Source organism: Chaetodon trifascialis, chromosome 19 (genome assembly GCF_039877785.1).
Source record: "Chaetodon trifascialis isolate fChaTrf1 chromosome 19, fChaTrf1.hap1, whole genome shotgun sequence".
Classification (NCBI taxonomy): domain Eukaryota; kingdom Metazoa; phylum Chordata; class Actinopteri; order Chaetodontiformes; family Chaetodontidae; genus Chaetodon; species Chaetodon trifascialis.
Window position 1 is genome coordinate 8,101,777 of NC_092074.1, and position 22,321 is coordinate 8,124,097.

The 22,321-nt window shown below is 43.3% G+C and overlaps 1 protein-coding gene and 1 non-coding gene across 2 annotated transcripts; one reads left to right on the forward strand and one right to left on the reverse strand.

Annotated features, from left to right (window-relative positions):
* The first annotated feature begins 588 nt into the window (after positions 1 to 588).
* Positions 589 to 11,904, forward strand: ism2b (isthmin 2b). The gene is made up of 6 exons (XM_070987330.1): positions 589 to 1,236; positions 5,430 to 5,681; positions 6,951 to 7,284; positions 9,213 to 9,350; positions 9,451 to 9,519; positions 9,714 to 11,904. Exons 1-6 carry the CDS (start codon positions 1,126 to 1,128, stop codon positions 10,229 to 10,231), a joined length of 1,422 nt encoding a protein of 473 aa, XP_070843431.1. The 5' UTR covers positions 589 to 1,125; the 3' UTR covers positions 10,232 to 11,904.
* A 10,312-nt stretch (positions 11,905 to 22,216) lies between these two features.
* Positions 22,217 to 22,289, reverse strand: trnat-ugu (transfer RNA threonine (anticodon UGU)). The gene has a single exon. It is a non-coding gene; the product is annotated as a tRNA-Thr (tRNA).
* Between the last annotated feature and the right edge of the window lie 32 nt (positions 22,290 to 22,321).

Here is a 22,321-nt window from a genome sequence, read left to right on the forward strand (position 1 = left end):
GCAGGTACACACAGACTGGAGACACTACCTAAGAGCTCATGACAAACATGTTTGTAAGCCTTTTTGACTGATAAGTCACTGACATCCTGCCATTACCCAGCATTCCACACCAGCCAGTCATTCACTTCTGTCTTAAAATGGTCTATTTGTGAAAGGGTGGGATGGTATAATGACTTGTTTCCAGAGATTCGAAAACAGCAAAACAAGTCCAAAGAAAATTAAGTGATTTCAAAGATTGCAGGAACAAGGGAAATACATTCTCAAGGCATTGGGGGGATATCTCACTTCAAAGTTTGGCATTCAGGTCTGACTATTTGATGAAATTTACTTTTCTTAGTGAGTGAATAAATGTCCACTTCAGAGTCTGCGAATGTGCCTATTGCAGGCTCCATGTAAACTAAACCTCGTACCTTATCAAAAACCTCAGTGGCCCGACGCAGCCCCCTCCACACAGCTGTGAGCAATAAGCTTCCCACCCCCAACTCCTACAGCATCAACCCTCTGAATGCGTGCGTAAAAGGCAAGTTTACCGAAACCGGTTGGCTGGGCTGTGCGCACACAAACGCACACACACACATTGACTCGAACCGGTGGATGAACTTCAGCTGGATAATGGATTAACGCATCAGACAGATAGCAAAACGCACAGCATGCTATGAACTCCAGATGTCAATGTATTGGAAGAAAACACCCACCCACCCACGACGGGATGACTCACAGTTTAAAGTAGTTGAATAAGCGAGCGCCGGTGCGGACGGGGAGATTCTGCGTGGGGTATTTGACTTCTTTCTGGTACTTAAAGCTCTCCCGACTGTGGTTTTTATGGGGAAGAGAGGCGTTGAGCTCGACCCGCCATACGGACTGACAGTTGCTGCGCGAGGCGCTGGTGCCAGATATGGATAGCGCGCGGGATACCTCTGGACGCTGGTGCGCATCTTCATAAAGTGCGACACTTTGAGACTGACGAGGCCTAAAACTTCACTTGTCCTGAGTCAAGGTTGCGGACAAACGGAGGACGAGCAAGACGCAGTCGCTTCTTCTAAACCAACAAGCTAACTTAGGGAGAACAGTTTGACCTCCGAAGTACTTTTACAAACCTTCACGCGGAGCTTTGAAGGAGAGAAGATGCGTCAAGAGGTCGCGTGGAGATTTCAGATGCTGCTTATGATTTGGTCCATACTTGTCGTTAGTTTGGGGACGGGGTTTCCCACCAGACACAAGAATGTTGGCCACAAGGTAAGTTTTCTTCAGATGGTGGCTACGTGTTTTTGAAGTTTAGCAAGTTGTAGCAACAGGTTTCTGCGAAGTCTCAAACTCTCACCTGACGGTGACAAAACTTTTTTTTTTTTTTTTTTTTTTTTTTTTTAATAATTAGCCAGCGCCGCGCTGCAGGTTAGCTAGCTGTGGTAAAATGTTCAGGTTCTGTCCGCTTTATAGCTAAATACAGTACCTTCATTAATGTCGACTAACAGTCTCATTTTTATAATGACATTGACAGAATTATATAAATATCACATTGAAACTTAAAACGGCTTTTGTTGGAAAATTGCAATGTGAGTGAAAACATTCAAAACTCCCAAAGCTAAAGCTGAATAAGGACATTTGTAGTCCTAATTCTTACTGGCAACAACAGACACTAAAATTTGCTACCTTTTGTGAATTGGGGGGGGGGGGGGGGGGGGGGGGGGGGGGGGGGGAATCATAAGGAGGTAATTCCCAACACATTTTCGGTGTTTATGTGTACAGGTTTGATAAAAAATTTCAAATAATAGAAAAAAATGTTTAATATGGCTGTTAAAGTCAGTGCTCTTTATCAACCATTATCCTCAGTCAGTTTGCATCAAATGGTTCAGTCAATTAAATGAGCTGAAATGACGTTCCTCATCAGTGCATGCTGCTCTCTTTTGTTGCACTTCTCTCTCCATGTATAGTAAGGTTTTCCTTCACTAGGCATTCACTCTGCTATAATAAATCCAAACTCCCTCCACACACACACATACACACACGTTGTGCAGTGTGTGTGGTGTGTGTACGGGAATGTTTGTGTTACACACGGACATATTTGGATATCAAAGTCTGTTTGTGTGTGTTTGTGTCAGGGTTCAGTTTTTGTCTTTGAACTCTCCTTCTTGTGTGGCCTCCCATGGATGCCCTTTTGGGACTCTCTCTCTCTCATCGTCTGTCTGATTGATGTCAAAGCAAAGGGAGACAGAGAGGAAAAGGAGGGAGGGGGAGAGGAGAAGGGAATGATTAGTGAGAAGAAGAAGAAAAAAAAAATCACTGAGGCTTGTGTGATTGTTCATTTCATTCACCAAAAGGCTGCAGTTGGTGACTCTGTGCCTTTGCCTGTGACCTGCTGGATGTGTGTTCATAAGTGGTGGATGGAGAGGAGAGATTAGCAGAGGAAGAGAGAAGGAGGAGGGGAAGCTCAGTAAAGCGGGCGCCTGGTAACGAGATGCTTATGTAACCAGAATAAGGCGAGCCCTCGGCATCTCTCACACTGGAACTCGGGTCAAGTGTCATTCATCTGATTGTTTACATTGGCTCTTTTTTTGTGTTAATGTGGAATTTCCTGTTTTTGGTTTTACCCCCATCTCTCTGTGAAGAAGAAGAGGGGGAGGGGGGGATTTGTGTTGAAGTGGCCTCTTTTCTAAATATTGGGACCTGTTTGCCGTGACTGTTTTGTATCCCCACCACCCACCCCAACCTCCACAACCTCACCCCGATTCCACCAGGCATGCATTTGTTGTCCCCTTTCCATTCGCAAAAGATGGCGATCAAAGAGCATCCATAGTTTATTGTTCTTCTGTAATGGTTTGGAAACAGCCAAGTGCAGAGGCCTTTGATATCAGCGGGCACATAAATCAGGGCTGCCACACTGCCTGCCTTCCCAGCCTGCCCCCCAGCCCCACTGAATCCCATCCCTGCCCCTCACCTCCGTCCCTGCTGCCCCCATCCCATCTCCTGCTCTGTGCTGCCTAACCTGAATGTGTGTCACCATCAGTAGCAGCGATGATCCCAAATGGATCCAGTCTTTTCAGTGTAGTGAAGGGAGGATTTAATGTTTGTCTGAGAGAGAAGAGAGAAGCAGTCTCCAGACCAGGCCGAGGTCCCTCACTGCATCCAGATAGTCTCCATGTTAAAAGCACTGCATGCCATCAGCCATCGGGCCTTTGATCGGAGGAGCCCCACTGCAGCGAGGAGGAGAGCAGGATCAGAGAGAACGAGGGGGAGGAAGGAAGGAGGAGGAGAGTGATATACAGGGTGAAAGAATACAGGATCCAGATGTGTAACAGGACGAGATGAGGAGGGTGTGAAAGTATGTGGCCTCTCTCGTGACTCTGGACCTTCTGTGTCTGCGTGAGTGTGTATGTAGGGCATGTGTGTGAATGTTGGTATGTATGAGTGAATATTGTCACTGCTGGTCAGGTTTAACGATGATGCACACATGCTAATAGCAGGCCGGAGTAAAATGGGGCATCATGCTGGAGGACTTCTTCAGTAAAATTCAGAATGCCAGACACTACACATAAAATAAAAACTAACCAGTGCAACAGTTTCACTCAGTAGTGAAAAATGTACATTTCTGTTTCCCAGAATCCAGAAGTGATATCTTCTAATGTTTTGTCTGACCAACAGTCCAAAATTCAAAGATACTCACTGAACAAAGATATACATTAAACCAGGGAAAGGCAGCATACAGTTCCAGTTTTGACACTTTCTCAAAGGTTTTTTGTTTTGTTTTTGTTTTTTTGCTTGAAAATTACTTGAACAATTCACAGATTATCAGATTCGTTGCCACTTCTTTTTCTGTTGATCAATGAATCAACTAATTGTTTCAGCTGTACTTAAACTGTTTCCAATACTGAAAATTGGGTTAAAACAGGACCTGTTTTCATCAAAAACAATAGCAAAATGACATGCTCTCCTAAAAATCTATGAAGTTTATAGTGATCTAAAAATTGGTCAAACTGACATTGACATACTGATGAATATGACAGCCACTTGCAATATTTTATGCATTAATGTGTGTTAAAAATTCCTGCAGAAAGCTAGAGAAATTTCATTCCTGAGTGGTTTCAGCAGCATTATTATAGTTCATCACTTTTAATGGGATGTTGAGTTTTCTTGGCAATAAAATGTGGCAAATAGTCAATTTGCAATGATTGCAATATGTGTAATATTTGCTTTCAGTATTTGCAGTGGATGAAATTACAGAGAGAAAGGCCAAATAGCCCATATCTACTTGTCACCACCAGTTTACAGATATCTGGGGTGGGGGCCAACTTCTCTTCATCCATCATTTATCATGCTTGACGGGCTTCTCCTCAAAACAGGCATAATGTGTTCACATGCTTGAATTTGACCGACCACATAACTTCTTTATGGGACAATCACAGGCAGTCAGTGAAAAGTACGCCCTGTTCTAGAGGCTATAACTATAAATCACAGACCGTTTGGTCATTAATTCAGACATTTCTTCTCCTCTTTAGTCCTCCAACTGCAACTGGTTTGCTCTGAGCAGACCACAAACTGGCTCAGGTCAAATCTTAAGGTCCCATCCAATCATATGTTTGGGCCAATTTAGCATATTCCGGATGATATAGACATGAGTGAATGGAAGATGAGGGTTCATTAGAGGGTTCGGATTTTGGTTTTGACCAGTGTCAGGCATGAAATAGATATGCGTCCTATTAGACTTGAAACAGATACATGCACACTGGAGAATAAGACCAATCCATTTTCAGTGACTATATTCCAGATACAGCACATATATCTTCAGTGCCCCCCCATTATAATGTCACCATTCATCTCAGAGATCAACATTTCCTCCTGTTCTTCTGAGTAACTGTAAAACCTGAAAGGTCAAATTAAGTGGTGGCCATAGTGGCGGCAGCACAGCAGGTTCAGGCACGCTCGCAGCAGCCCAGGGGTCCCACGCCTCCCAGGCCCTCTCATTAAAGCTAAAAGAGGATCTCTCTGGCACAGGCCCCTCTTTGTCCACGGCCTGGATGCCATGGCTGTTGTGGGAAAAAAAAAGAATGAAATAAACGAAGGCTGGTTGGTCACTTGGCTGGTTAGCTGGATGCCTCAGAGGCTTTTTGGAATTGCTGACCAGGCTATAGAGTGGTAGATAGTGTTCAGGTTTCTTCCTGGAAACAGAGCACCAATTGTTTTTATGCTCATCGATGAGCCATTACAAGTGACATGCTTTTTTGTCATTTGCTTTAAAGAAGCCACGGGCTTTTGAGTGTCTAGTTATCTGAGTTGCTTATTAGAGGTGCCCACAGTCATGAGAGATGTAGGCTTTAAGGCATTTCCTATCAACCATTTTTCCTTTAGCCATTTAATCAGTTAAGTCATTTCACTAGATTATTGTTTCTGGTCTGGATGAACTTTTAATGTTAGGTTTTAACTTGCATTTACAGGCTCATGGCCACTCAGTTCACAGCAGTGGGGTCCAGTATGTCCCTGAGGCTTTGGAGCAGCAGAACCAGGTCCAGAGTCTTCTGCCTGAGCCCCACAGCCACCAGAGAAGGTGGTCCCACCCCCAGCACCGCTCGGTTGGTGTTCTTCCACAGCCCGAGCCCGAGGAGGAGACTAAACCCTTCATCCTGGATCTCAAGAACTTTCCAGACTTGGCCAATGCTGACATCAACTCACAGAACCCCAACATACAGGTGAGTCAGGAGATGGCAGTCACACGTTTTTTGTCTTAGTTATTATTAGTAAGTCTTTTAGTCTCAGACAGCCCTCAAGATATTGGTAAGAACATGCTCTTAATTTACACTCACAAAGCAAGCTCTTATATGCACTAAAACAAATTCATTTCAGTTTGCCGGCTGTATCCGTACAGTAACCATCAGACGGTGAATTATGGGTCAAATTAAAAGCTCTCATCCAAGGAGAACTGGGGCACTTTTATTGTGTAGAATGATTTATTTCCTCAATGTGTAACAAAATCAACAGTTTCTCAGTCTAATCTTAGAGACCCGCCTGCATCTTTCTTTGCTACCGTTTAATTTAAGTGCAATAAAAGAAAATGGGCTCTAAGTGTTAGCCATTAAGTCCTCATCATCTCCTTCTACATTGACCCAAAATGTTCAAAATGGTGTTCTGTTTAACTTATCTCGTGGCAGTTATCCTCTCCAACTCTGGTCAGCGTAATCAGGATGTGGTTAGACGGACATAATGATGCCGACCTACGTGTACATCAAGTACAGGGACCATTTACATTTATGATGAGTTTTCATGTAGTATATAGACCAAAAGACTAAAAGACTCTACACTAAGGATATACTCAACTAAGACAAATGAAAGCAGTTCCAATCATCACATGGCTTTCCTAACTGTGAAATTAATTTCACATTAGTAAAAGGTAGTTTTCCCTGTAGTATCCCTGTTGCCTGGTCTTCGCATCAGCTGGAGTGGGCCCTTGGAAGTACTGTAGCATCTAGGATGAGTCATATTGAGGTAATGAGAGGTAGTTATCCATAATAAATGCTCACATTCTACCCCTGAGAGGATCGTTTGGCTGGGTGAATGCTCATGTTCATGTCTGGCTGGCTGACTTGGATCCAGGGAGCGGGTTCACTTGCTGAAAAACTTCTCTGCACATTTGAGATAGTTGATTTCTTGAGAAGAACCTGTAAGTGCAAGTGCTAAAGCTGCACAGAAGTATTGGAAATACTTTACTTTTTTTGCTTTTACAGCAAAAGTGGAGCTAACACAGCAGCAACTGGACAATTCAGTCACTTGTTGTATGTTATTGTCTGTTTGGTTATCCAATCACAAGACAATTTGGAGTCTTTGTTTGCTAGTTCAGACCTTTGGGAGACAGTCGTTCAGCTTCACAAATGATGATGCTGTCCAAGAACACATGAGTGCCACAGATGAATGTGTTCATGGGTTACTTCAGGTTGACAGAGACCCTCTCTTTTTCAACATAGGTAACCATTGAGGTAGTGGACGACCCCCAGATGGAGGTAGAGATGGACTTGGCCAAGGAAAAAGACTGGCTACCTTCCTCCTCCTCCTCCCCCTCATCCACAGTAGATTGGCTCGGAGGCAAGAAGCTTTTCTGGCCCCTTTTCTGGAGTTACACCGACGCCGATTCCAGCGAGGACAGCAACAGCCGGTCAGGCGTGGAGGAAACTGGCGAGGAAGAGGAGGAGGAGGATTACTCCCTGGATTACGGCAGTGAGGAGCCCTTACCCAGTGGAGTGGGCGGAGACTGGGATACTCGTTGGAACGAAGGCTGGGATCCAATGCAGGGCTACTATGGTAAGGTTTGCCAAGTAGTACACTCGCAGTCTGCTCATACAGACGCACAGCTCTTTTAGATATGACTTAACCAAACTGATAATGGCTTTTAAAAAAATGCCAAGATGTGTCCTGCAGGTTTTGCCAAAGAACAAAAAAAGGAAAAACAATCACTGGATTTATCTCAGCACAAAAAAGATGGAGATAATGGGAATATCTGTAAGGGAGGGAGAGAGACAGAAAGTGATAGAGAACAATGGAGATGGAACAGCAGAGTGGCTTAGGAAGGCTGCATGATAACTGTCTTCACAGTCAGAGAGAACTAAACGATGCCAGCATGCGAGGCAGCATGAGCACTCGACCATCAGGACATTGTGGGTTATGGGCACTTTGAAGTCGACACTGGCCGTGCTGGTCGCAGAGGCCTACCTTTTGAAGATGGGTCCGATGCGCTCGCTAATGGCAGCGTGAGGCCGGCACTGTTCCCTGGGACAAAACAGCCCTCTGCTTGTGGACAATTAGAGGGCAGATTGGGAACACAGAAAGACAGGGGCCATTCGGCTGGCCCTTTCATCCTTCCCTGGGACCCCATGGGCCCCCCCAGACCCTGGCGGCCCTCACTGCCCTCTGCGGCTCGGCCTTTTGAGCCAGTTCAAGAATTTCGGGGGGCTTTCAGGGCTCTGCATAACTTTTACAGTTCTTTTCCCGCTCTTAATTCTGCCTTCCTCTGGTGGGAAAAATTTTTGTGTCTCAACTTGCACAGACCACTTATGCAGTGGTAAAAATAGTAAATAATGAGAGAGAAGGAGAAAGGTGTACTTAGTGAATGAAAGGGAGAGAAGATGGAAAAGAGATAGGGAAAGAAAGAAAAAGTCTGATGGGCTGGGCAGTGGGAAGGCCAATGTGTATGAGTCCTACTGTAGATCAGAGCTCAGTCATGGGCTTACCACAGCCTAAAGCTTTCATTCTTCAGAGAAATTTCCCACAGATACCATTCTGTGCATGATTGATCTGTTTGTTTCTCTCTGGTTTTTGAAGGCTATTCTTGCACAGACCTCCACTGTTGTAGTCATGTAATCTCCAAATGTAGTAACAGGTGTCTGGAAAATGGCTAGTTTTTAAGTCTCTAACCTTTCCCTCGTCCGTTAGGCCAATGCATAGACTTTATCTGTTTAACTGTTCTGCATGTAGACGAGCCAGCAAAGGGCAACAATGCCTATTAAGTGGTCACGTCTAAAGACTCAGTGAACATAAATCAAGGATGTCTGCCTCAGCTTCTTCTGTAATTAAGACTCTCCTGAGACCTCATTCCCGTATGGCCACATGGCGAGTTGGCAGCGGCCATAAAGTAAAATTGGGTGCTCGCTACACCCAAGCTGGTATTTCTGCACCCACCTCGCCTTTAATCAAGAATGACTTGTTTTCAGTGTTATTAACACCACAAGGAAACATGGTGCGGAGGCGGACAGCCACAGCACAGCTTCTCTCTCTAATTTTACTGAAGCCTTCTTTAAAAGAATATGGGTTTGCATGGGAAAGGTTTGTCATTTATATGGACTGAGACAGTGCAGAAACTTTGAAAACGTATTCTGGATACTGTTGAAGTACAGGCTGAGTTCACTTCAACACAAAAATGTAAGGTGTTTTGTTGAGTTTCTCTCTTGTGTTCAGAATCTCAACCCTTTGAAGTTGCTTCCCACTCGCCTGTTAAATACACTACATCTAGTAATTGTAATCTGCTCCTGAAAGCATGATGTAGAGCTCCTTTAACTGTTTAAATCATGTCCTTTCTTTATGCATTCCTTTCATGATCTCAGTGATAGTTTTACAGCATGTAAATTACATTGCTTTAATCTTAAGTAAGTTTTGATCTGTGTGAAATGTAGTACAAATGCTTAGGCTGAGTTTGTGGCACTGAATACATTTGAATTTTCTTTTCCTTTACACAGAGACGGAGACAGATGAGTGGACACCCTGGTCTCCCTGTTCAGTGACCTGTGGACACGGTGAGAGGAAGAGGACCAAGTCCTGTGGGTACTCCTGCACTCTGACAGAGGCCTCTAAGTGTGACCTGGAGCCTTGTCCAGGTGAGATTATATTTCCATTTCAAGAAATAAAAGGTATTTGAATTCAGCTTTCCCAGCTGGTGTTTAATCTCCAGCTCATGTGTCACTCTCCTCTTTGTAGGTGATGTTAACACTGTGGTGGAGCCTTTCCCTTTTGAGATGGAGAATGGCACAGAACCATTTGGAGCAGGTGAGTTTTTCTACTGGAAAGTTCTCCATAACTGCTTCCATCAGCTTAAAGGATCACATTTTACCACTTTAACTGCAAGCCGTTTATGCTTTACACAATTTTACAAAGTATACTGAGTTTATCCTACCTGTAGTGTTATCATGAACAACTGCAACCCCCAATTTCATGTGGCATTGCTGTCCTCTTTCCAATAGATGTGGACAGCTGTGAGAAGTGGCTAAACTGTAAGAGTGACTTCCTGCAGAGGTACCTCCACCAGGTCTTGTCTGAGTTGCCCAGCTGCCCCTGCTCCTACCCCACTGAAGTGGCATACACTGTGGTCAGTGTCTATGATGAGAACCATGGCCGGCAGTTCCGCTGGCGTGATGCCAGCGGCCCCAAGGAGCGCCTGGACATCTACAAGCCTTCGGCACGTAGCTGCATCCGCTCAGCACTTTCGAGCGACTCATCTACTCTTGCAGCGCAGCACTGTTGTTATGGCGATCGTGGGCGGCTGATCACACGGGGGAAAGGCGCAGGCACGCCTAACCTGATCAGCACTGAGTTCTCACCTGAGCTGCACTTCAAAGTGGATGTGCTGCCTTGGATCCTGTGCAAGGGAGACTGGAGTCGCTTCCATGCGGTGCGACCACCCAATAATGGATTGAGCTGTCCAGAAAACCCCCATGAAGATGTGTTCATGGATGAACTGGAAGAGGCCAGGGAGTACTGAGGGACCACAGCCAAAACTACCACTTCACTCAGAGAGTCAGAGGGCCCAATCCTAATTTGAGAGGAGAATGCCTACGTTAAAAGTCATGAAATAATACATCTAAACCATGCGTCATGCATTAACATGCATTGGCTCAGAGGAAATGCACATTTGTGATTGGGAGATTTGTGAGGTTTAGGATGATGGTGAAGTGTGGCTGTCTCAAGTTAGGATTTGGCACAGTGTCCTGGTATTGGGCTCAACTGAACTGAACTGAATTGCAAGAATGGCAAAAAAAAATGCAGGGTCCTCCCATCGCTTGCCAACCTGTTCCACTTCTGGCATGGCATCAAGCTCTCTCTCTTCGTATTCAGTTCACTCTCCTGGGTGCGTGTATGCATGATGTCTACCTACTGGCTTTTTTGACAGTGTCCTGGAGCGCTTGTGATTGACAATAGCAACATATGGTAAACATCTTGATCATGCCTCTTGTAGGTTTTACATTAGGAAATATATGAATGTGGGCTGGTTGTACTGATTAAACTTACACATGCATGGGAAGAGTCCACCAGATGATAATCCCATCTATGCTGCTACAATATAAAATCCTTCAGGTTTTACAAAGGTATTAATGGGAACAAGACAATAGGATCATCAGTAGACCCAAAAATGCCGCATGCATTCACAGTAATATACATTTCAGCCAATCTTTCTGGACACTAAAATTAGTCATGTCAAAAGAATTTAGGTGCTCAACCAGAGAGGTAAACTAAAAGGATTTGAAACATTCTGCTGTCGAGCTTTGCCGTGAGAGTTATGAGAACAGCCTTTAAGCAGTAATGGTACGGGAACAGCACATTTGATTTCAAATGTTTTGTCACACAGATTGATTTCATGTATTTCCTAACATTTTCACAGCCAGGAAGTTATATGATCTGGGTGCCAAAGAGTTAAAAATCAGACTGTTGGTGCCTGTGTAAATCCAGCCTCCTAAGTCTCTATGGTGCAAATGTAGGATAACATTCAGTTCTACAGTGAGTAGATTGTGCTCATAGATGTGTCTCTACAATGTTCTCAGGGGACTAACTGACCATGATAAACAAATTTGTTCATTTACCTCGACAGCGGAGCACTATTGGAACTAGTACAAAGTGTATTGGGTAAAGATTAGTAGGAGGGTATCGGATGTGTAATCCAGATTGTAATTGATGAGCAGATAATGCTTTCAGAAAGCAATTGGAACCCTTATCACTGAATAGCTGTTGATGCATTGTGTGTTGTAGAAAGATGTCATTGCTGTTTAAGCTGTTGGCTTACAATCTTTGGGTTTATGAGCAGAATTTGGATTGGATAGAAAGGACATTCCTACTCAAATAAACATTCCTGAGAGGCCATGTCGTTGGAGCGCTTTCCCAGGCTAACGTAGAATACAGGTACAGTAGTCACCAACCGCAAATATTTCAGCCTTTCACCATTAGGATAACGTATTGAAAAGACTGCTGCACCTCATCCATAAAAGTGAGTGACAGTGATGTTAGATTTACACAGAAACACTCCGGGAATTGCCCCTTCTATCCAGTCTAATTCTAAGGGTGTTTGCTCCAAACCTTTTTTCAGGAATTCTGCTTCCAGATGTGTAAATGCAAACAGGCATTTACATTTTGGAATCACTGATTTTCAAGGAAGGCACTTTATTAAAGGTATGTGTGTATACACACACACACACACACACACACACACACACACACACACACACACACACACACATATATACATATACGTATACACACACACACACACACACAAAAGATATATCAAAATGTGCTCATGTTTGCCATTTGTTGATGATAGTGTTATTGTGAAGGGAAACTCGCCAGAAATGCTGCATTGTTCTATGAAAGTGCATATATCAAGTGTTCTGTTGAGGAAAGCATGATCTTTTTGTGATTTCTGAATTTAGTATTACATATATGGTGTTGTACAGTATTTATTTGTCTGTTCTTTTTTTAAGTTTGCTGAAGCTTTGAATTGTCTCTATACTCAACATGGTGCACTAATCGGACTGAGAAATGAAGGCACCCATGATCAAAAGGGAAACCACTTGCCCTCATAACCTCATATCACTTCATACAGCAACATCAAGTGTCTGTTTCATTCTACGTTGTACTGCAGTGCTCTATGAATATGTTGTTGCAATTATGCTGAAGAAATATATAAAGACCTTGCATTCATCATCTGACTTTTTAATGTGTCGTTTCTTTTTCCACACTTTACATACTGTGTAGTAGAGCCAAGCATAGCATCGTGCTGCAGAGCAAAATTCCTTTAACACAACTGGCTAGTTATACTCTTTAATGACTGACATACCAAACTTTTCCGTACCTTTCCTCTCCAACAAGACAGGTACAGTGCAGCAAGCATTCCTTTAAAACACAAACATGTCACTTCCTTGTTTGCAGAGGCAGGATAAATCTTAGGACAACCAATTGCAGATACTGTACCAAGACCCAGTGACAGAGCACTCAGGCTTCTTTATCAAAAACGCCAAATGTCTAAAACATTGTATCATGACATTAGCAAAGAAGAGTGAGGTGTCTATTCAGCTGTGAGTGGCATGTCCACATAGCTGAACTGATGGAAGCTGTGATGCTAAATATTTAACACCATAAATACCATTTGTGCGTTTGTGTCGTCCTTGATGGGAAGCAATGTGTAGCATGTGAATCTAATTATTCACTACACCTTTTCCACATCCAACACATCCTGAACACAGCGATAGCAGGATTCAATTAGGTTTTCAGCATGAGTTCTCTTGCTAGCACATGTGAGCCGTATGTGCAGTTCCCGTTTGAACCGACAGCATCAAACATTTCCTCCGTTTACACTGTGTGATCGCCTCAAGATCTCTATCTAACTTTGGTTTTCTTTTTAAGTACAGTTCACAACTAGAAGTCAAAAGTCATACTAACATTTTCTGTCAGACTTCTAAACAAACAACCGCAGCCTTTTTTTAAACCTTGCATGCTTCAGGATTTACAAACGTGTTGTGGGCATTCCTTTGGTGATTCACAAGAGTGACACATTATTCATGGATGTGATTCGAAGTTGTGGTTGGGGGTGCAAAGCTACAAGTCCAGGCAAGAGCGAAAGGGATGGCAGTGTTGGCTAGAGATTCCTTTAAATTCAGGTTCCAGCCTCCATCAAAGTTGTACAAAAGGTTCCACGCAACCACTAAAACTTAAGCCCCTCTCCACTAATAGCCACTATCAATGACTATGTTTACATGCACTACTATTACGACAATATTCCCAATCTGATAAGGTCATGAAAACAGCACATTATGTTTGGACAGCCCAATCCATAATAGGCCTTAATCCGACTGTAGCATTTTCCTGTAAAGACATGTGGGATGTGTTGATATTATTCAGCTTTTAGGAGCATTCTTTGAACATGCATACGGTACATTCAGAATATGTGTATTAGTTGGGGTTTTCCAGTAATGCACAGTAATGCAACATACGGCCTCTTGCAATCACCTCTGTGCATTTTAAACACACCAGCTAGCCGAGAATTTGCAAGGCTGGGCTGGAGGTGCAAAAAAGAAAAGCCCACATTTCTGGTCAGACGAAAAAACGTGCCTACTTATTATCAAAGACTTGGGTATCAACAGGCTTTTGGATTATGTGCAACTCTGACCTTTTCAAGGAGGGGGCTGTGGTCCTTCAGTGGGCTATCTGAAGGAACAAAAGCAGAATATTTTATTCATTTAAATGTAGTCAGTGTCATCCATCTCCTTTGTGGCATCTCGGTTGATCTATTCCTCCCATCATGTTCTCTGAGGCTATAGTCTTTCCAGAGGATTAAATAACATTGAGATTAAAAGTTCAAAGGTCGGGGTAATGGAAATCCATAGGCTTAGGCAATCCAAGTACTCCTCTTAGATACTCTAATTCCTGTAGGTCATGATGTCTATCCTCCACTTGCTGTTCTCACTGACCCAAGAGAGAAGAGAAAAAAAGCCTGGTTATGCATTCAAAATAGAACATTAGGTCAAATGTGGGACACAATTAACAGAGGATGTGCATGTCCATGTTCATGTGCACAACCAAGGAGATACTTAGAAATCCATCTATCCATCCATGTGGTGAGTATCCACTGTGGAATGAAGGATAAGGAGCTTGGTAGGTCTCCTATGGTCCTTCAGTGATTCCTAAGTTGACTACAGATGAGTGGTGCATGGAGGGAAGCCAGACACATGTTGACCACATTGCTGCCGCAGAATAACAGATAAATAACCGCAGATGTGTAGACAGAGGAGAAAGCAGAGAGAGGGAAAACAGAAGAGAGAGGAGAAAGGAACATAAAAGAGAGGGGAGGTTTCAAAACTCTGTGGTGAAAAGATGTTATCTAAAATATTGAATGGAGCAAGAGTTCCAGGGCGGATGCATTTAAAATCGGGGTGAATACACTTCACAGCTTATGGAGGGCACATGTGTCATGTCACTGAGGGAGTACACTGTGGTTACACTGATATTCAATCTGACCAGAATCATTGTATCGCAATTTAGCACCAATTATTTCGCATACAAAATGCAAACAGACTGCGTTGCCATCCAACATTTTGCAAGCACGCTTCACCGTGCACGTCCACGGTGAATATGTGTGTGGTGTGATTCATTCCTTTAGTTATAGCGCTGGTGGCCCAGGCCTGGTGCCAGCGCTTGGTGGTTGCAGACCTGTTTACTTTTGTAGGCTGGCAGGAACATGAGATTTCCTCTGGGTGTACTGCGGCTGGGTGACCTGCAAACAGCATGGCCCTTCAAGTCTCTTGCTGCTCCCATTACAGGCTGCCTCATCCCCAGCGCCCCCCTCCCCTCCTGCGGGGTCACTTGTGTTCAGGGTAACCCCATACAAACAAACGTATACTCATACAGACACTGACAAAGGTTCATTGTCACGAAAGTCACGAAAACTAGCCAACATAATGCATCTGCGCTGGTAAACATCCGCTGCCCAAACGCACTTATAAACCCATACGCATACTTTAGCTGCTCTACCTGCATGACTTATGAATGCCAGTGGATCTTAGGATCTTATGGATTATCTGGAGTTTGACTTATCCCATGCCTTGACCAGCCTGACACAGAGGAAAGCCTTGTTCTGAGATGAACAACAAGACTAATCTCAAAATGCAGCCTCAATTCATAAGATGCAAAAATAAATGCTAAAATGAGCATGCTAACCATATTCACCATTGTAGTTTAGATTAAGAGAGATTAAGATATACTTTTATTAATCACTGCACACACATGCTACAGGGGAGAGACGGCACGCACGCCATGCTTAGTGAAATTATTTTCTCCACATTTGACCCATCCTGGAAAGTCTTTCCACCGCGGCAGACCAGGAGCGGTGGGCTGCCAGCCAACAACGGCGCCCAGGGACCCAGTTCCTTTCGTCACCATTGGTCAGGTGGTGATCTTCTTGCATGTTCACTTGCATGCAGGTGAACACGCGGAGAACATGCAAACTCCACACAGAAAGGCCCCTTTCCTAGAGCAGGTACTGAAGGCATGGTGGAGCCCCCCCCCCCCCCCCCCCCCCCCCGGCACCCACAGCAGGAATTGAACCCCTTCTACTGTGCCACCAAAGTGTGTAAGCATGTTAACATTTTTCATTAGGAATCACAAAGTACAATTGATACTGATGGGAATGTCTTTAGTTTTGATGCTACAGCTCATGCTGAAGGGAACATATCTGTCCCAAATTTCAATCCATCCAATCACTGAGACAGTTCATTAGAGACAAAGTCATGGGATTGCCAAAGTCAGCAGGACGTATCCTCTGGGGACTATGAATGCCTGTACAAAATCCCATGGCAAACCATCCAATAGGTGTTGAGATATTTTAGTCTGGAGCCAACTGGGTAAAAATGTCTAAAATTATGACTGTTCACATTATTGTCTTTCACTCACTTACAGGTCCTGTTATGTATAGATAATGATATTGATTTTTTTAGGATGTCCAGGGTCAAAATGTCCTTTCCTCTTTATTAATATTTTTCATGCTCCTCAATGTTGCAGACAGAGTACAGGCAAATTGTTTTATCAAGCAAGAACAACACTGAGCAGGGTAATCCCGACGCTGGGACATCAATATCCTCAGCGAAGTCTGAATAACTGACATTCTTCGCATGAACCAGACTACAAACCTTTGTTTGTTTACTCATGTCCAGTGGGAGTCTTAATTTTCTCCCTCTCTCTTTCTCTGTTGATAATATAATCAAAAGAGAAGCCAACACAATACCTTTGGACATGAGAGGGGCCTGCAGATCCAGTAGTACCGAGGCGGCAGCCAGCCAGCCATAACAACATCAAACAGCCCCTAGCCTCCAGCGTTTACACAGAGCCAAGACTCTGGACCAAAAATATGATTGCTCGTTCTTTTTAAGATAAGAATGCAGACAAGCTTGAAGGTTATTGCGAACAATATGTACAGGTATGAAGTGTCCATAGTGATAGAAGAGGATGGATCGCAGCAAACAAGTAGGAGAAGAGAGTTTGGGGATACTTCAGGCCAGATGAGAGTTCTTGGAAGGCCTGGATCAGAATGTTCAGGGATTATAGATATTGTCTTGCAGGAATGATGGGGACAGAAATGGACAACTTTCTCGTTTAAATGAGCAATACACAGGCGTGTTGTACACAAAGAAAACATCATAATCTGTCTTGTGACAGTGAGTTCATGTTGTTAAAGAAAAATCAGAGATGGGAGAGTACTGAAAATTTTAGCTAACTGACAAAGAGCACCCCCTGCTGGTCATGAAGACTAAGTACACAGGCCTTAATGTGGACTTCACCTCTGTGCCTGAGCTGCCTCAAACTTCAGCAGTGATCTCAGAATTAAAAGCTTTGCTTGTAATCTTATTCACAATAATATAAGTTCACAATAGACAATTGGACAGAATTTATTTTTATTTGTTATTCACAAAGTTGTTGCATTTAAAGTTAGGCTCATAAATATACCATTACAGCCGTCTACACATCTGTTATAAGCCTGCAACTATTTTCATTGTTGATTCATCACTGTCACTGTTACTGTGACTGCATGTCTGTCTCTCTGTCTCTCTCTGTCTCTCTCTCTCTCTCTCTCTGACTGCTTTTCTGTCTGTCTGTCTGTCTGTCTGTCTGTCTGTCTGTCTGTCTGTCTGTCTGTCTGTCTGTCTGTCTGTCTGTCTGTCTCACTCTCCCTCTCTTGCTCTTCCTCTCTCACCCAACCGGTCGAGGCAGATGGCCGCCCACCCAGAGTCTGGTTCTGCTCGAGGTTTCTGCCTGTTAAAAGGAAGTTTTTCCTCGCCACTGTCGCCAAGTGCTTGCTCATGGGGGAATTGTTGGTTTCTTTGTAGATAAAAGAGCTTGGTCTGTACCAGCTCTATATGGAAAGTGTCCTGAGACAACTTCTGTTGTGATTTGGCGCTATACAAATAAAATTGAAAAATTGAAAATTGAAATTGAAATTCATCTGCAGATTATTTTCACATTTCACTCATCAATCAATTCATTGTTTGTTCTTGTCTGACCAACAGCCCAAAACTTAAATATATCATGAAAAACAGAAAACAATTTTAAAAGCTGGAGCCAGTAAATTTGTAGGATTTTTGCTTTGAAAAACCTAAAAAAAAAAACATAAATGAATAATTGATTCCAAAAATAGTTGCAAATGAATTTTCTGGCCATCAACTAATCAATTAATCAAGTAAAGGTTGCGTGTTTGGTCATCAGCTGATCTGCTAGGTTAAATGAGAATGAAACCACATATACAGTCTGTCAAAAGTTTGGACACAACTTCTCATTCAACGGTTTTGCTTTATTTTTTTATTTTCTAAATTGTAGATTAGTACTGAAGACATCCAAACTATGAAGGAACACATACGGAATGATGTAGTAAACAAAAAGTGTTAAACAAACCAGAATATGTTGTATATTTTAGATTATTCAAAGTAGCCACCCTTTGCCTTGATGGCAGCTTAGCCCACTCTTGGCATGCTCTCAATTAGCTTCATGAGGCAGTCACCTGGAATGGTTTTCAGTTAACAGGTGTGCCTTGTCAAGAGTTCATTTCTGGAATTTCTTGCCTTTTTAATGTGTTTGAGACCATCAGTTGTGTTGTGCAGAGGTAGGGTTGGTACAAAGGTCTATAGAGTGAATAGCCCTATTTGACTACTGTTCTAATCCATATTATGGCAAGAACCACTCAGCTAAGTAAATAGAAATGACAGTCCATAATTACCTTACAACATGAAGGTCAGTCAATCTGGAAAATTTCAAGAACTTTGAATGAATCCTCAAGTGCAGTTGCAAACACCATCAAATGCTATAATGAAACTGGCTGTCATGAGGACCGACACAGGAAAGGAAGACCAAGAGTTACCTCTGTTGCAGAGGATAAGTTCACCAGAGTTACCGGCTTCAGAAACCACAAATAGTAAACAGTACCTCAGATTAGAGCCCACATAAATCCTTCACAGAGTTCAAGTAGCAGATACATCTCAACATCAACTGTTCAGAAGAGACTGTGTGAATCAGGCCTCCATGGTCAGATTGCTGCAAAGAAACCACTTCTGAGGAAGAACAGCAACGGGCAGAGAATTGCCTAGGCCAAGAAACACAAGGAATGGACATTAGACCAGTGGAAATCTGTCCTTTGGTCTGATTGAGATTTTTGGCTCCACCTGCCATGTCTTTGTGAGATGCAGAAAAGGTGAGCAGATGGTTTCTACATGTGTGGTTCCCACCATGAAGCATGGAGGAGGAGGTGTGATGGTATTGGGGTGCTTTGCTGGTGGCACTATTGGTGATTTATTCAAAATTGAAGGCACACTTAACCAGCATGGCTACCATAGCATTCTGCAGCGATATGCCATCCCATCTGGTTTGTGCTTAGTGGGACCATCATTTGTTACTCAACAGGTCAATGTCCCCAAGCACACCTCCAGGCTATGTAAGGGCTATTTGACCAAGAAAGAGAGCGATGGAGTGCTGCGTTAGATGACCTGGCCTCCACAATCACCTGACCTAAACCCAAATGAGATGGTCTGGGATGAGTTGGACTGCAGAGTGAAGGCAAGCAAGTGCTCCGCACCTCTGGGAACCATTCCAGGTGACTACCTCATGAAACTGATTGAGAGCATGCCAAGAGTGGGCTAAGCTGCCATCAAGGCAAAGGGTGGCTACTTTCCATCCATCCATCCATTGTGTATACCCGACTATCCCTTTCGGGGTTGTGGGGGCGCTGGAGCCTATCCCAGCTGTCATTGGGCGAAAGGCGGGGTACACCCTGAGCCGGTTGCCAGTCAATTACAGGGCAACATATATAGACATACAGCCAATCACGCTCACGCTCACACCTAAGGACAATTTAGAGTTGCCAATTAACCTAAAGAGCATGTTTTTGGTCTGTGCTGCTGTGAAACACGCGCACTACCTGCTGCTCCACCTTGCAGCCTGTGGCTACTACTACATCATTCCATATGTGTTTCTTCATAGTTTGGATGTCTTCAGTATTAATATACAATTTGGAAAATAAAGCAATGAGAATGAGAAGGTGTATCCAAACTTTTGACTGGTACTGCACATCCACATGAACAAAAACATTTTTGGTCCGTCCCACAGAATCATACTTAGCTTTCAGAGTCCCTGTCTCAGCCCCTGGTGAAGTGGTCTGAAAAATCACACTACATGCATTTTAACACAGAAGCAGTAGAGTGGAGATTTGCCTTGCCCCATACACTGTGACTCTGAAAAGTTGTTAATAGCTTGGTTTACCGTGTAAAAATAATCCTATAGTGTTTGTATGTCACCACCCACGGGTTGAGATGGCGCTCAGATCAGTGAGCTGTTCATTGCTTCCAGCTTCGTGTGGGCCGAAAGAATGTAAAGTAGATGAGTGTATGAGCTTGAGAAGACGTCATGTTGAGCTTTTTTGGGGTTATTGGTTACGATAGCAGTGTTTGATCAAATTTCATAGCTATAATCAGTTATATATTTTAGAATTCCACTATATTAACTCCTACATACCAGATGCTGTACAGGGTAATGCATCAGGGAAAATGGGGCAATGCATCAGATGCAATCAATTTATGGTAGTTCTCGAAGAAGGATGCATAAAAGAAACAATATAGCTGTTTCTAAATAGGATTTTGTGCCTTTTCTCTAAATAGGATTTTGTGCCTTTTCTGCTTCTTTTGTCACAGCCTTTTAGCCCCTTTTAGCACCACAGAATGTGTTTTATTACATGAGCAAACATAAGTGCACATTTGATTCTCAATGTCCACATGCATCACTTAGTCCATCACTTCTGTATGCATCTCTTTATTAAACCTATGTGAGATTCTGTGTTGACTCAAACAATTACCCTGTTCTTCCAGTGCTCCTGGAGACGAGTGCAATTGCATAAACCGACGGAGAGTTTCTGAAGTGAAAGCAGAAACGATCTGAAGTGTGAAGTGCATCTACCTACGTAGTTGTATGCGCCGATTGGCAAAATTGGTCCTATTTTCAGTCATGGAGGATTTCCCTTGTCAACTGATTGGTGAGGGATGGATTCTTTTTTAAGTTTTAAAGTCATGAAAGCTCTCCAACTCACCTCTGCGTCATGTTCATCATGAAAGGAAGTTCACAAGATGCAGTGGGTGTGTGCCACATAGGCCTACTTCTGCTTCATTAAGAAGGCATAACAGTTCAGCTTTCAGGGACCTGGCATTAACCTATAAAGCTGCAGCTACACTGCTTTTTGTGTGCGTCACTATTATGCTGTGTGGTGGTTTAAAATATTTCAGCTAACATGGTGTACCCTAATATATCATCTGAAGAAACGAACTGATACTGATAAAGATCCTAACTAAACTGAAGGACAAAACAGTCACTTTGAAACAGCTACTTCAAAACAAGGGATAAAACGAGCATTTTCCACCACCAAGCCTCATTTTTAAGACATTGTCTCAAGAACCTCAATCATGGTTGAAACTTGTCTCTGTAGTTCCTAATGATAATATCATGTCCAATAGGCAATATTTGAACTATCTGAAATCGCCAGTTCAATACCTGACATGGAACATATCTCCTTAAACCTGAACTCTTATCATGTGCCTTGAATTAAAAAAAAAAAATCACTTCATAGACGATACAAATAGGAAAGTGCCTTATTTTGAACACCATACAATGAAATAATAATACTTTGTGGTATTTAATGGTTACTTGATGTAGAAATGTGTGGAAGTGAATAGCAATGTGAGAAACATTTGTAAGGACCACTAGTCACAACTACACACATGTAGTGTAACTTCACACATGCACACACTGTGTAACTGTTTGCAATACTGTTTGATTCCTTTCTTGTTATTTGGTTTCTTGTTATTTGGCGGTGGCACGGTGGAACAGGTGGTAACACTGTCGCCTCACAGCTAGAAGGTTCCGGTGCGAATCCCGCTGTGGGCGTATCCTCCACCATGCCGTCGGTGCCTGCTGCTTGAGGAGTAAGGGGCCTCTCTGTGTGGAGTTTGCATGTTCTCCCCGTGTTCACCTGGTGTATCCTCCATAAAATGAATCCCCACTAAAAACACGCAAGAAGATCACCACCTGACCAATGGTGATAACAAGGAAGTGGTCCCCGGGCGCCGGTCGGCTGGCAGCCCACCGCTCCTGGTCCGCCGCGGAGTAAGGACGGACCAAGGGTGGGTTAAAGGCGGAGAAGATTTTCACATATGCATGGCGTGTGCAGTTTCCCTCCCTAATTTCGCATGTTGTGCGTGTTAATGTGACTAATAAAGGATTTCTTCTTCTTCATCATCAGTGGCTTGAGTTTGCAAAAAGCTACACTTTACTTAACACCTGCTTTAATAGACATGTTTAGTAAAAATGCCATACTGTCGCAGAAATATAATTCACATTTATTACCAAATATTTGTCAGTATATACGTCAAGTAAAGTCAAAAACACTCACGCGACCAGGCCCCAGCGAGGATCGAACTCGCGACCCCTGGTTTACAAGACCAGTGCTCTAACCACTGAGCTATGGAGCCTGTTACAATATATTTTGCCGACAAAAATCATT

Bases quoted from the DNA above. Each gene is read 5' to 3' on its own strand.
- ism2b (XM_070987330.1), top strand. From the start codon at position 1,126: ATGCGTCAAGAGGTCGCGTGGAGATTTCAGATGCTGCTTATGATTTGG. The intron at 5,682-6,950 runs GTGAGTCAGGAG...TTTTCAACATAG, and splicing joins CACAGAACCCCAACATACAG to GTAACCATTGAGGTAGTGGA. The intron at 9,520-9,713 runs GTGAGTTTTTCT...TCTTTCCAATAG, and splicing joins CACAGAACCATTTGGAGCAG to ATGTGGACAGCTGTGAGAAG.